The sequence below is a fragment of the Varanus komodoensis genome, unplaced genomic scaffold (assembly GCF_004798865.1).
Source record: "Varanus komodoensis strain SLA01 unplaced genomic scaffold, ASM479886v1 scaffold1, whole genome shotgun sequence".
Lineage (NCBI taxonomy): Eukaryota > Metazoa > Chordata > Lepidosauria > Squamata > Varanidae > Varanus > Varanus komodoensis.
The window spans coordinates 90788073-90802626 of NW_025335268.1; the positions used below are offsets into that span (position 1 = coordinate 90788073).

General features: G+C 41.5%; 1 protein-coding gene across 2 annotated transcripts in view; it reads left to right on the plus strand.

Annotated features, from left to right (window-relative positions):
• The window catches only part of IGF2BP2 (insulin like growth factor 2 mRNA binding protein 2), a 73105-nt gene that overhangs the window by 35721 nt on the left and 22830 nt on the right, over positions 1–14554 (plus strand). For both annotated transcript variants that reach the window (XM_044434594.1, XM_044434603.1), the window contains exons 3-5: positions 6497–6545; positions 10432–10483; positions 11919–11982. In XM_044434594.1, the coding sequence (XP_044290529.1) occupies positions 6497–6545; positions 10432–10483; positions 11919–11982 (165 nt within the window). The remainder of the gene's footprint in view (positions 1–6496; positions 6546–10431; positions 10484–11918; positions 11983–14554) is intronic.

Sequence of the window (14554 nt, forward strand, 5' to 3'; positions counted from 1 at the left end):
CACTGGTGGTCTTAAAAAAAACAAAACAAAACATCATTTCACTTTACTGGCTTATTTTCATTTTATCTTTTCACACCGTGCAGTGTATGCTGCCGCAAACTTTGCAAAAGAAGCTACAAGCGTCTGTGAGATCTAGAACAAATATGATTTACTGCACTATTGTGCAACTCTGACTACTCATGATATCAGCATGGCTGCCTCCCTAGGTTTTAGTTCTCTGAATGTGTTCTTACGAATTGCTTCCATTAGGAAGTTAGAAGGATGGAACTATTGCTTTATTTAGGAAGTGACTCAGATTATAATGCAAAGTTCTTCATGTTTGTGATTTACTATTGTGCATTCTTCATCGGATTGTTGGTGTTCCACTGGCTCACTGATATAATCTTTGCTCTGCTTTCTGCTTTCATTTCTTGTGAGGCACAGTATTCTCTCTTTATGGGTATGGGGGCAGGAAAACCATGTTTATTAATGTATTTGATTCTGCCTCAGTAATTCTTCTTGAGTGGTCCTAGGTTCTCCTGTGACCCACAAGCTGTATGTGTTACAAGCAGCACAAAATGACATGGAAGACTGAGATGCTAGAATTCCATACTGTACCATTTAGGACTGCGTGCAGGGTATCATAAGTTCCTTGGGTTGGGGACAGATTTAGGTACTTGCAGCTGGATGCCTGTACCTCCTTCTTTCCCTGGCAGCCCATCCAGTCTCCTAAATGTTCTGACAGAGGGCTTGGGAAACCAGCTGATTGGGATGAACTGTGGTTTGTGTGTATGGATTTTTGGAAAGGGAGAGTTCCTGAAAAACAGGTGGCGCTCTGGAAGAAGGGTAAGCTGAATAGTGCTCCTTCATTTATGCAGGGATGTGCATATGTTTCTTTATTATATATTGGCAGGCGTTTGGGAAGATGCAAACGGAATAGTCTTGGGATGATCTGGAGCAATATGTGGTTTTGGGTGCTGTTTTCATGTGGCAGATTGTGCTTATTTGCTTTTCATATTTGCTGCTGGTTGAGTATTGGGAAGTATGCATGAGAGGAGTTGATTGATCCATTTGATCTGACGCTAAACAGGCCTCTGCCTTGCAGGAAGCCTTGGCCTATCTCCTTGATGATGCAAGGGGTGCATGGGTGTACTTTGATAGTGGTGTTGTGCTTCCATGGCTGTGGAACATGTGAGTCAGTGTGAGCTTGTGAGGCATAATGCTGAATGTAAGATTATTGATAGAATATAAATAACAAATGAATGAGATATTTGAATAAGTGGCAACAGAGTCCTAATACTTTAAAAGTTATCAAGTAAATGTTGATTTTAGACAACATTTTACCCTTCCATCTTGACTTCTACTCTGTATTTCATTTTTCTTTGGTGTCCCTTCAGTTGCCATGCCAATATCAAGCTAGTTTGTTCAGAGAACCTCTAGTTCTTTCTGCTGTAACTTTAAGCATGTGCACCATGGGCTTCATGGTGCTGTTACTTTGGTTATTACATTGATGTGACCCATAGCATTTGCTTTGCCTCTCAACAGTTGACAATGCTTTACATAGGCACCGAACCAAGATATGCTGGGAATAAAATATGTGCTGGTAATAAAATGTTTCCACAGTACGTCTTGCAAAATGGGATGTGAAATATATTTGAAGAGTTGGTGTGAGGTGGTGATTAGCATGTTGGACTGGGGACCAGGGACTTCCAGGTCTAAGTTTAACCTACTTCACAGGGGGGTTGTTGTGAGGATAAAATGGAATGGAGGGAAACTGAAAGCTCCCTTGGGTTCCTCACAGGAGGAAAAAAGGGTGGGATATAAAAATGCAATAGAGTAATTATAAAAATGATATAGACTGGATAAAATGATGGACCCTTTGGAAATGTTTTCTTGCATGAATTTAAGCATCAAATGGAGCCCCAAGATCACAACAATGGCAGCAGAACATTGTTCTGAGCCAAATTCCATTGTTCCAAGTCAGAAAATACTTGACAGCAACCTTTTTCCTACCTGGGAAATGCCTTCCATTGTACATGAGGATAGGGATGCTGGTAGTTGCAGTCCAATACATCTGGAGGATACCAGATTGGGAAATGGTGCTCCAGATCTTAAACAAGAAATACAACGAATGCAGACTACACATTTTCAAGGCTAGGTAGGATCTGTGTAAGAAAGAGAATATAGCAAACCCATTTCAGAGTAAATTAAAACATGGTGGTATGCAAGCAAATTCCACATGATGTCACTTGTTTTATATATTCTAGAGATGAGAAAGGATTGGAAAATCTACCAATCACATCTGAGATGGTGGAAAGAACACTGGGAAGCATTATTGTTATTATCACAATAATGATATTGCTATTATCGCTATTATACCTGATGTTATCTATGCGTTGTACATAGATGAAAAATAAATAAATACCAACACTTCCAGAGGTCTGTGGGACAATGCATGTAAAGGAGCTTCTTGAACTGTGGCTCCAGGTTTGTGGGATACCCTCCTGTTTGAAGTGTATCTGGCACCTTCATTTTATTCATTGCACTGGCAAGTGAAGATGAACCTCGCAATCCAGACCTCTAGAAACAAGTGAATTATCGAAGCTCATTTTGTGTTCCCCCTGTAGTGAATCTATGGCTTAGACTGAGCTTTTAATGCTGACCTTTAGTTCTTTGCTTGTTATGCATATACCCGATCCTGGAACCATAAACTGAAGAGCAGGCTGTAAAGTTGAAGAATAAATACATAAACTCAGTTTCTGCCCACATAGAAGTCTGTGCCCAGATTCAAATTCAATGCTTAAAACTTGCTTTTGATTTTTGATAGAATTTGCTAATGAAAATGAATTATTGACAGGCAGAATATTTGCATTTCTATTGGTTCTAAGTAATGTAATATTTCTCATTCTACCGGTTGCTAGAGTTGTTGTCATCATACTAATACATTTTCAATTGTTGGGTACTTTTTGCTTTCTGAGAAAAAGTAAATGGAGCCTAGACTTTCTTTACCAGCTGCAATTACATTTTGAATTTACTAATGATATCTAATAAGAGAGCAGTATATTTTCATTTTCCCTGAATGTACTGCTGCTGTCAGAGGGAGACAGAAAGAGAGAAAGGACACAATTATGGGGGTTGGGCTGGCCTATGGAAACTACAAGAAAGTTAACTCATGTTTTGCCATCCAGCAGAATTATAATAGCAGTATGTGTAGAGGTTTAATGGACTAGTATGGATTGCTGGCTTGCCAACCGTACAAAGGAATGAGTCAAATTGAATATGAAAGCTGCTCATATAAGACAGAGTCTGAGTAGAAAACTTCATGCCCCTAACATGCCTGCTTTGATTTTAAGATACAGATGAAAGCCTCTGTAATAAGAGCCAGTGTGGTGTAGTGGTTAAGAGCATGGGACTGGGACTCAGACGGTCTGGGTTCTAGTCCCTGCTCAGCCATGGAGCCAACTGGGTGACTTTGGGCCAGTCACAGACTCTCAGCCCAGCCTACCTCACAGGGTTGTTGTTGTGGGGATAAGATGGAGGAGGAGATGTAAGCTGCCTTGAGCCCTTTGTAGGAAAAAGGCAGGATATAAATCGAAAAATAAATATATAATAGCCTTAAAGCAGGGGTGACTTCAGAGTTATTCCTTTGATGCACCTCAGTCACTCACTCTCATTTTTTGGCTCATGCAAGAGAGCCCACCAGCTGAGGGGTCCATGAGTGGAGTATCACTGGTCTGGCCACTCTGATATTCCCCACATGAGTGGGGCAGGATTGAAAGAGCCTTTGTACAGATAAAAGCTATGCTGAGGTAGGATGGGAAGCTCCCTCTGGGCTGGACTGAGCCCCTTATTTGCCATTTGCCTGCTGCTGGAATGGTAGATGAGGTCAAGGCCTTTGGCTTGATAAAGCCAAGGCTTGGGATGTTCCAAGTCTTGATGTACCCAAATCACAATCAGGAATGCAGTTCATACATCTGTTCAGCTACAGAGACATGCAGTGACAACCCATCACTGAAAGGTTCTTAATGCTGTATGTAAGTGCTGTGAAACCCATAGAGGGCATCAGTGCTGCCTTCCAGTTTTTGAGGGTCCTTGAGCAAGGGGCCACTTTCCTCCATGAATCTCATTGCCCTTGTCACCAATTGCTTATCTGTTTTCTCATCACTGCTGCTCCTTACTTGTTTGCTGGTGGCAAGCCAGGGAGCAAGTAGACTGCCGACCATAGACTGTTCACCTTCCACCATCATCACCACCACCTTTGCCTGGGCCAGAGAAGGAGGCAGGTGAACCAGCAGATTACAATGGTGAAAAGAAGCAGCACATCAAGGGAGTGCTTATCAATGTGCCCCTGGTGTGGTGTGGATCCTCAGCAGGTGTCCAGCCATGCCTAGCTTTGACACCAGCCGAGTGTGATATTCTGTCCCTTGGAAGTGGTGGTGTGTGTGTTGTTAAGGTGTAGGAAATTCATTCTGTGTGGAAAGGTCCTCTAGCAGAATTAGGAAGGACAAAGCAATATGTTGCATCCTTTTAACAACATCCATGTGGTTTATGAGTCCCATTTGGGATTTGATGCAATGGCATCACATTCTTTCCTTTTAATGCAGGCAATTGCAGTCCCTCTCCAAAGCAGATGGAACAACCACAATTGGTTTTAAAACACACTGAAATAAATAGGTAGTGAATCGATCTTGGACATACCCAAGACTTGATTTGCCTTGATGTGAATCTCTCCTCCCCTAGACCTGACCTAGCAGCATTGGTAGGTAAACATGGGTATAGATATAAACAATTCAAGTACATTATTGCTTGTTAGCACTGTATATGTGTTCATTTTTCCAGATGCACAAATTTTTGGAGTTATAGTTTCCAAACATCTTCTGGTGCAGTGTCCCCATGTGACATGCAGTGTTTTCCTCACATCTTTGAGGAAGATTATGATACATGAAGTAGCCTTCAGAGTTAATGCTCCTACAGTTCACTGATTTCATGTTTGTGTTGCTGGCACAACAGTTTGTGTGAACCTGTTATCCTGTGAGCAGATGCATGTTTGAAGTACCAAGTAATGATCAACAACCAAGCCGCTTGCCTTAAGAGAGGATTGATGCTATCCTCCAGACCAGACCTCAAGGCTGCCCTGTGCAAAAATAACCAGAGCAGGGGCAAACCAGATGGGAACGGTCAGTCTGACCTAAACACTCAGGCTACTGTCTCTCTCCCTTAGCCTGCTGTGTGTTCTTCCTCAATGAAAAGCAGTGACTCACATTTATGAATGAGCAATGCAGTGGCTCCCAAGCTTTACTCAATTTCAGTCATGAATTTTACAATTAATAAAGAAGGAAAACAATCCTGGCACAAAATCTTCTAAAACCCAGAGAGATCTGAGGAATAGTCATTTGTTGTCTGAAACAGAAGAGGAAGGAACTGTCCTCCCCTACTTTTCCTAAACAATGCCTTGGGGGAAAAGTTTATGAAGCAATCTGCTGGCTGGGATCATCTTTACTTTAGGTCCAGCTGTGGCATCTTTTGGAAATTTGCTGTGACAGCTGAGATCAGCGCAAGCCAACATACAGTGCTCAAGTTTAAGATTCTCCCACATTTCGAGTTGCCCTAGATTGAAGGTCATTCTTACTTTATGGGTTCTGGAGTATTTATCATGGCGCAGAACAAGCCATTTGTAAGTAAGGATTATATAATATTCAGCGTCACCCTTGATCAATGGAACATGTGGTTTCCAGTGAAGGAAAATAATTTATGCCTCCATATGTTTCCTGGTTCAGCCTTGGTCCAAGATCGTGAAGGCTGCAATCCAGTACTTACCTGGAAGTAAGTTCCACTGAAATGATTGAGATGTATGCCTAAGTAGACACTATACTTGATTTATATAAGGGCACAGAATAGACTGAAACACAAATGGGGACTAGTACACCAGGCAAGGCCTGATTCATTTTGAGCTGTATATCTCAACAAAAGCCATTTCGTGAAAAGGCCAATTAACTTTGTCTGCTGGATTATACTTCTCATGAGAGTGGCAAACATTTTTTGTACTTCATGGTTGGGGAGTGGGAGATTACAGTTTGTGTTGGTTCCTTATCTGCCTCATGGTGGTTGAGAAACAAAACAGTGAAAAAAATATCTGCAGAAACGTATGTTAGAGGTCACAGATTATTTTCAGAGAACTGTTCTAATTTAGCTAATTGTCCTACAATTACAGTAATTTGTCAAAAGAAGTGTTCCTCTTTTCTTATTCTGTGTCCAGGTAAACATCATTTTTAGGGTTTGGGGCTGCACTGAGTACTGAGTAATCTATCAGGTGCTGCACAACAAAAGAGGGCATTACCAAAACCAAATTTGTCATTCGAACATGATTTTTTTTAATATTGCTGTGTAATTAAATATATTCTACTGTAACACACCACGATCAAGCAATTTTATTTCTCCCATCTTCCCTCAGGGTTTATAATTAAAAAATAGAACATCTACTTATGCAATCTTTTCCTTTGGGGTCTTATCTTCACAGGAGCAGGAAGATTCAGATCCGGAACATCCCCCCTCATTTACAATGGGAGGTAAGTGGACAGAGGATTGTATTATTTCCTAACATCTCCTTCTCCATAATTCATATAAAATAATAGACAGATATTTCTTGTTCTACAATGTCTTCATGCTAAAGTTATTCAGGTTACTGAAGCTGGTCTTCTCCAAAGGGTGAAAATACTCCAAAGGGTTTTGGCTGTTTCTGTTCCATCTTTTAGCTAAACAACAACTGAAGGCCAGTAGCTAATATTCCCTTCCTGGGCAAAGTGCTTGAGCAGAGGGTTGCTGGTCAACGCTAGCCACCCTTGAATGAAACAGATTGGTTCGATCAATTCCAGTCAGGCTTGATTTGGAACAGACACTGCTTTGGTCACTCTGTTGGATGATCTTTTCCGGGAAAGGGACAGTGGGAGTCTGGCCCAGTTGACTTGACTGCCTGGGCATAATAATGGACTGGATGGAGACCAATAAGTTGACATTCGGCCCAGACAAGAAAGAGGTACTATTAATGCTCAGATGAGGGATATTCAACCTGTTCTGTAGGGGGTTGCACTTCCCCTAAAAGAATTGGGTTTGTGGTTTAGAGTTGCTCTTGGGTCCAGCACCATCACTAGAGGCACAGGTGTATTTAATGACATGGAGCACTTTTTATCAGCATAGCCTGCTAGACTGTGTCCTTATCTGGGCAGGGATAGTGTAGCCACAGTCATCCATGCTCCGGTAACTCCTTGGTTGGATTACTGCAGTGTGTTGTACATGCGACTGCTTTTAAAAATGGCCAAGAAACTTCAAGAGGTCCAAAGCAGGGCAACAAGATTGCTAACAGACAATGGCCATTGTAATCGTGTTAATCCAGTAGTTGACAATCTCCACTGGTTGCCAATCCATGTCTGGGCTCAATTCAAAGCTCTAAATGTGGCTAGAATAGCTGGAGGATCCAGCCTGTTTTAATTCCTGCGCTGTTTTTTTAAAATCTTTGTACTCCTGCTGAGTGTTACTCTAGTTTTCACTTCTATTTTACACTGTAATTCTAAACGTTTAAACCTTTAAAATGTGTTTTATGCTGTGTTTTATGTTTTCAAATTATTATGAACCACCCAGAAAGCTTAGGCTATTTTACAGTATAGAAGACAATAAAGCAGTGGGCTTGACAAATATACCTGTACGCATAAATGCAGTTAAGTGGCCTCTAAGGGTCCAGTGGCTTTTAAAATTGGTAAATCAATGCTAGCAATCTGTCTTGTCAACATCGTATGAAACTGTAGATTGGCTGTTAAGACTTTTGAACTAACTATCCCATTCAATACATGGCAGGACTAGCACAATATAATTAAGAGCTGCTATATATTTGTGGTGAATACTATTTTCAAATCTCTTCCACCATATAGTGAAGCCCAAGATCCGTTCCCTTGACAGATTGGACAGAAGGACTGTAGCTCATTGGTAGAGCACATGTTTTCTGCATGAAATAAATTGAATGTCAGTTTCAATTCACAATATTTCCAGGTAGAGCTGGAAAAACTTTTGCTGGAAGCCCCAAGAACTGCTGCCTGTCTCTGGTCTGACTGAATATAAGGCAACTGTTGTCGTCCTAAAGTTTTACTGGTTGTGATAAATCTTACATTGCCTTTACCTGTGAACGCTGTCTATCTGTGTCTATGTGCACATGCAATAAGTCAGCATTTGAAAGAGAATCTGGCTTATTGTGACATCCAAATGAATGTGCTATGAGTGCATGTATGTACAAAGTCGGGCTTCAGTTATAGTGTAGATTGAAGATTTATTGTGAATGAGCAAGGGCGCTTGTGCATGCTGCATGATGCTTCCTGTGTAGTGTTTCTGCAGGCTAGGGATTCCACATCCATGGTTTCTTTCATGTGATGTTTGCACTGACATCTCTGGCTTGTTCCCTATCTAACAAGTTGAAGTCATAAACCAAGAGTAAACCCTGGCTCTGCCTTGTTATCAGCCATTCTAGCTGGGCATGATGAAAGATACAGACCAGCACTTTTATAGGCACCAGCTCAGGGAAAGTTATTTAGGGCTACAGAATTCAAAGCAGCCTGATTCAGCAAGGTAGAACATCTTGGCCTAGACAAAAACTGTAAGCATCATTTTATCTGTTCCATTGATGTTGGGAAGACCTGACTGGGTCTTTCATCAGAGGAGAGACATAATGAGAAAGAATTATAGTAAGATGCCTTGTACTGGATTTGGGGTACAGAAACATTTGGGTAAAAGTTCTCTTGTGCCAATTCTGATGTCAGTAAGAAGTCGTTTGTTTCTCCTTACGGGGTGCAAAGCAGCAGAAATGACTAGATCTGCCTGTCGATTTTCTTAGTCATCATTCCTGTAAGTATAATGACATCGCTCTGATAAGAAGGTCCACTCTGCAGGAGTTTGTATGCTAGAAAAATGACTCAGAGGGACTGAATTCCTGCTACGTGAACAGGACAGTTTAGTTCTGGGAAGTGGTCTGCCTGGCAAACTCTCCCTGTGGCTTTTTGGGTGGAAAGAGTCATAATGGTCCCTGAAGACTTACTGCCACGGCTGTGGATGCATCTTGACAAGCCCATATTGTACACAGCAGATAAGAAACTCTAATATCATCTAGTATCCAGCCCTAGAGGATAAAAGACCTCTCCATGCAAGACTAAAGTTGTCCCTACATATAGTCAAACTGAATTGTAAAGTGCTGATGTTGTTACATGTCAGACACTTTTCTCAAAAAGTTGCTTTAGACAACTTATGGCAAATCTAAAATAGTACAGCTAAAACCGTTACTCATATCGTATTAAAAGTACCCCATAAAACTAGAATATCAGTTGCAACCATAGACAGCTAAACACTGCACAAGTAAAATGATGTATTAAGCAGCCCATTGTCCACCATGAAGCGCCTGGCAGTAAGATGTTAAGCTGGCGCCAGACAGGCCTTCCATAATGTGGGTGCCACCACAGAAAAGGCCCTCCTCACATGGAGGAAGCACCTAAAGAAGATGACAATTGTTGGGTACAGTCATTCTTTTGCAAATTAAGGCAGCACCAAGTTCATGCTGAATTGGCCTATAGGGAGGAATGTGATCATAGCATAACCTGCCTGCCTGACCTAAACAGCAAGTTGTGTGACTCATCATGAAGACTTTGAATAAGCCTAAATCCCCCAAAGGGGACTTTTGTGATTCCAGTGTTGTCCTGCAGCTCCTTACATCCTCCTTCCAAAGCATCCAGTGTTGGCTCTTTTTATAGTAAATATGCCAAGTTAAATGGACCAGTATGCTGACACTGACTTGACAGGTGTGTACTTCCTCTCTCCCCCTTCATGCTCCAGAATACATCAAGGGAAGCTCTAACTCAGATGCCTTGATTCCTATTTTTATTGTCTTAGCTATGAATGATTACTAAGGTGTGTCTTAAGCATTTTGTTAGTCTAGAAGCGTCAGTTCAACATTATGCTAACAGAAGCCTGCTTGTGCAACTGGATGTTCCCAACTGTCTCCCTTTGCACCATCTGAAAATCTCAGGAGGGTTTCCCAGCCTTTCAGAGTAGATTTTGTGTGTGCATGGTGAGGCTATGGGAGGTGGGGACCACCCCCTCCTGGTTCTGCTGATGGAAGCACCATTGGATCCAACCTTCAGTTTTGTTCAGGCAACTACATTAGATTCTGCTGAACCGTCTTGAGTCATAATTGCTACTCTTGTGGAAGTTCCCACTGAAACAAGGGTTTCTTTCCATTTTGGCTACCAGTCAACTTAGTTTGAAGATGAAAAGAGATGCATCAATGACTGTTTCATTATGCTGTCAGTGTTTTGATTCTAGCCACCTGTTTACCTAGAACCAGAATTTATGCCTTCTTAATCTCTAGGAAATGCTTCCAGACTATTTTCACCATTGTTGTGCATCTGATTTTGCTTTTAGGTACTAGATGGTCTTTTAGCTCAACATGGGACAGTAGAGAATGTGGAACAAGGTAAGGAAAGTCTCTTACAGCTGTCACCCTCTTCAGTACTTTTTATTAGAGCATTTTAAAGCTTTGGTTCAGCTTTAAGTACTTTAGTGCAGAATATAATTCCTGTCTGTATTATAGTCTAAATGCTTGCTCTCTCCATTGTGGTATATCTAAATCTTCTGAATTTTGGCTACCATTTCTGCTGTGCTCAGTGCAAGCAGACTAACTTATCTGAATATATTGTGAAATCTGTAGTTTTAGTCAGTTGCTTTGTTCTGCTCTCTGTAGGCCAGGGATATAATTTCTGTTGCTTATTTGTGTAGTAAAACTGCAGGTAGACCAAATCTTTAGGGTTCTTTCTTGAAGCTACAGCGTTCTGATGCTCCTGTCACAAAGAACCGTAGGCCAAAAGCCAGGATGACTGATGTTTGCACATTATAACAATGTTTCCACATTTCTGGCCTTTCCCTTGTGCTGGCCGGACCACTTAATACTTATCTTATCGCTAGCATGTATTTATGATGCAATGGAATTACTAACCTGCCTGTTATGTGCCTAGATTGTTTGGATTACAGCAACTGTAGGAAAAAAAAATGAAGGCAGGATATGCACCTGTTTGTTCACAGCTAGTAGAACTGGCTCAGTATCACCGATGTGTATGTGTTGTTGACTTTGGTCTGAGTCTGGAATGTTCTAAGATCTTTCTGCTGAAATTTAGAAAACTAGGCCAAGGTTCACAGGCTGGTCCAGAATTCAGCATTCAGCATAGCCACTATTGTTTGGCCGTGGGATATTTTAGAGTTAAACATCTGTCCAGAAATTTGGATTAGTTGCCTACTCATGGCCCACTTCTACCTCGCCTCTCAGCAAATGCTAGACCAGCAAACATGTCCTCCTGTAAAAGAAACCTTTAACGTATTAGTAGTCTTTCAGTCTTGCACAGTTAGTCTATTCATGTAGCACTTGGGCTCATTGCTCATCAGAGCTATTGCATTAAACAGAAAGGTGACTTTTCTCATGATGGAAAGACCAGATCATGGGATGGTTTTAGGCCATGAGAAACTGCGGCCTCAACTGGTTGTGTGCATATGGGGTCACAGGTGGAATTCATTCTGGATATGACTTTTGGTATGTTGCTGCCAGCTAGCTGAAACGTGAGATGACAGGCGTAAGATGCCAAATCCGGGTTGAAATCAGCTCGTGACACTCTATGCTCACAGCTAGCTTGGCAAGGATCAGAGTGGTTTGATGTCTGCACAGTTTGTGTTTTTTACACAGCTGCTGTAGGTTGAAATGGGTCATGTGTCTCTGAGGAGCCAAGGTCCCAGAAAACATTTTGTGTGATGATAAAAGCTGAAAACAATAAGGAAAGTGTTTCTCAGTAAAAGCTCTTCTCATGAGATCCTCCCACTTCGTAACATAAGCACATGTTTCATTTTCCCTTTCATTTTCTTAGTTAATACAGAATCAGAGACAGCAGTTGTCAACGTTACATATGCAACAAAAGAAGAAGCAAAAGTGTAAGTGGCAGCTCTAAGTGTAATTTCCACCCCTCCTTACCATTTCCCTCTGGTTCTTCTTTCTTAGCAATAGGTACTAAATTTTCTTCCCACATTTGCAGTAAGATGAATGTGTGGCACAATATGGTCTAACTGCTGCTCTGCCCTTCAGTCTAACCATCCTACCTGAATTTTCTGGAACATTTGGGTTGCAGCTGATGCCATTCAGTTAATGGTTTCTCTGAAAAAATGGGCGGAGCAGAATAATTCTTGTGAAACTGAAGCACCACGTACAAGATGTTAAATAATTCCAACACGCAGTTATGAGGATGACAGAGACAATGTTGCTTCGAGCAGGGGCATCCTTGGCAAGCAGCATCCTTACCTGTGTGTCATAAAAGAGCAGAACAGGGATTGCTTTATTTAGTGCATTTTGCTCCAGTTCATTAACAACATCCTTGCACGCAAAAGACTATAACCTAATCCAGCTGAAGTTAGTTGTAACTCACAATGGAATAAATCCCTCTCAGCGTACTGGGACTTCTCAGTAGCATGCTTGGATTTGTGTTATAAGAGCCTTGAAACCAATGGAGCAAGTTAGCCAACATTGATAGCCTTTAGAGATCATTCCCCTGTCCAGACAGCAACGGCTGGAAATTAGGGTGCCAACCCCCCTCACAGCCAGCATTGAAAGACTCATACCAGCTTCTCTTTGAGGGAGGGATTGGTTTGGGATAGGAGGAGGCCAGCACCCTTCCTTCCCCCTCCAGGATGTGAAAAAATGCATCTAGCAAAATTGGAGGGTGCAAAGAAAGGAAACCAAAGATCACACCCACCACTCCTTCCACTCTGCACTGGATACTCATGAGCCATTAAATCTGTGGACTGACAGGCAGTGTGATAGGCTTGTGCCCATAATCACAACTGACATCAGCAGGATTGGGCCAGTAATTCTTACTGAATGTATTTGTGATTCCTAATTGGTTTTCATAAAACAATAAAACAGACAGTTATTCCACAATTGTTCATTGACTTGCAAGATCCTTACAGCATTAATAGAAGAAAATGACTAGCTTATGCTATATTAAAACATATTAGCACATTCTGGGTACATTTATGCAAATATTTTGAATTCAATAAATTAAAGTTCCCCAACCTAGTATTCTTCAAATACTTGGGGCTTCAACTCCCATCAGCCCCAGTTGGCATGGCCAACTGTCAGGAATTTTTTTTTAATTTTTTTTTTATTGTGCAAGACCAAAAAATAAAAAAAATGCAACCACACCATTAAAGAAGAAAAAAAGTGAAGAATTTTTATTCAAAAATTGCAATTTTGGTTTTATGTTGGGAGTTCTAATTCAAAAGATATGGAAGGTACCAGGTTGGAGAAGGCTGTTGCAGAAGGGAAGTAACTTTAAGGTTCTCCAGTCCAGCCCCTGTACAAAAGGACAGCTGCCTCACTCAGCTCCTGACTGGCTCCAGATAAAGGCTCACAATGGATTTGGACTGCAGCATGTTTATTTTCTTGCTACAGTCCTGAGTTTGGGGGGATGCAGTGCACATTCCCTGCCTCTTTGTGCTTTGCAGTACACAAATCATAATAAACTCACGTAGGGCCCTTCTTCCTTATTTCTAGGAAGCAGCTGCTGTCTTGAAGTGAACATCAACCTTAGGCCATAGCAATTCTGATTTGCTGCGATTTTCACACAAGTGGTGTCTATTTTTGGTTGTTTTCTGACTTAAACGATTTTAATTAGTTTTAAGGGTAGGCAGCCTTGTTTTGGGCTGCAGCTCCTATTTGCCCCAGCAGCAAAGCCAGTGGTCAGGAATGTGGGAGTTGTTGCCCTAAGCATTTGGAGAGCACCATGAGGCTACTTGGTTAATGCATTCCTAATGCAGTGCGCACTTTGTTTGGCCAATGAAATGAGAATCTCTAAACTACAGTATGAATGATAGCTTAAATACCATCCAGCATCGCAACCATGTCTTCAGACAGCATCTCCCAATTGAATGCCCTCTAGATGTGTTAGGCTGCAGCCCTCATTATCCCTAGCCAGCATGGCATTCCTAATGGAGAATGGTGGAAGTTAGAGTCCAACATGTATGGTGGACATCCGATTGAGAAAGCCTGTTTAAGGGAATGGCATGTCCAACTTTGATACAGTCCAAGTTGTCCTGACTCTGTTAGAGTCTTAGTTCCCATGGGTTATATCCAGTGTGAGTCCTACTTTGAGAAGACCCATTGAAATGGATGGGACTTACGTTAGGCTAGCATTGGACAGACCCCCTTGCCTTCAGACATGGGCTGACTCAGTCATTTTTAAAGCAAGGGTACAACTTAAACCATCAAAGAAACACTCAAAGGTTGGACTGCATTTGCCATCAGATAGTCCATTGAAGAATCCCCATAGAGCCTGAAACTTTGGGGGATTTTTACATTCTTCTTTTGAATCCACATTTAAAAAATTCCTCTTGTGGTTTTGCTCATTTGTAGTAGTGCTCAAACAATAAATTGAAAAAGTAGAGGTATGTATGTGTCCAGTTCAGGCTGTGCCAAGTAAAGGGCACAAAATATGAAACGTGGAACCACGTC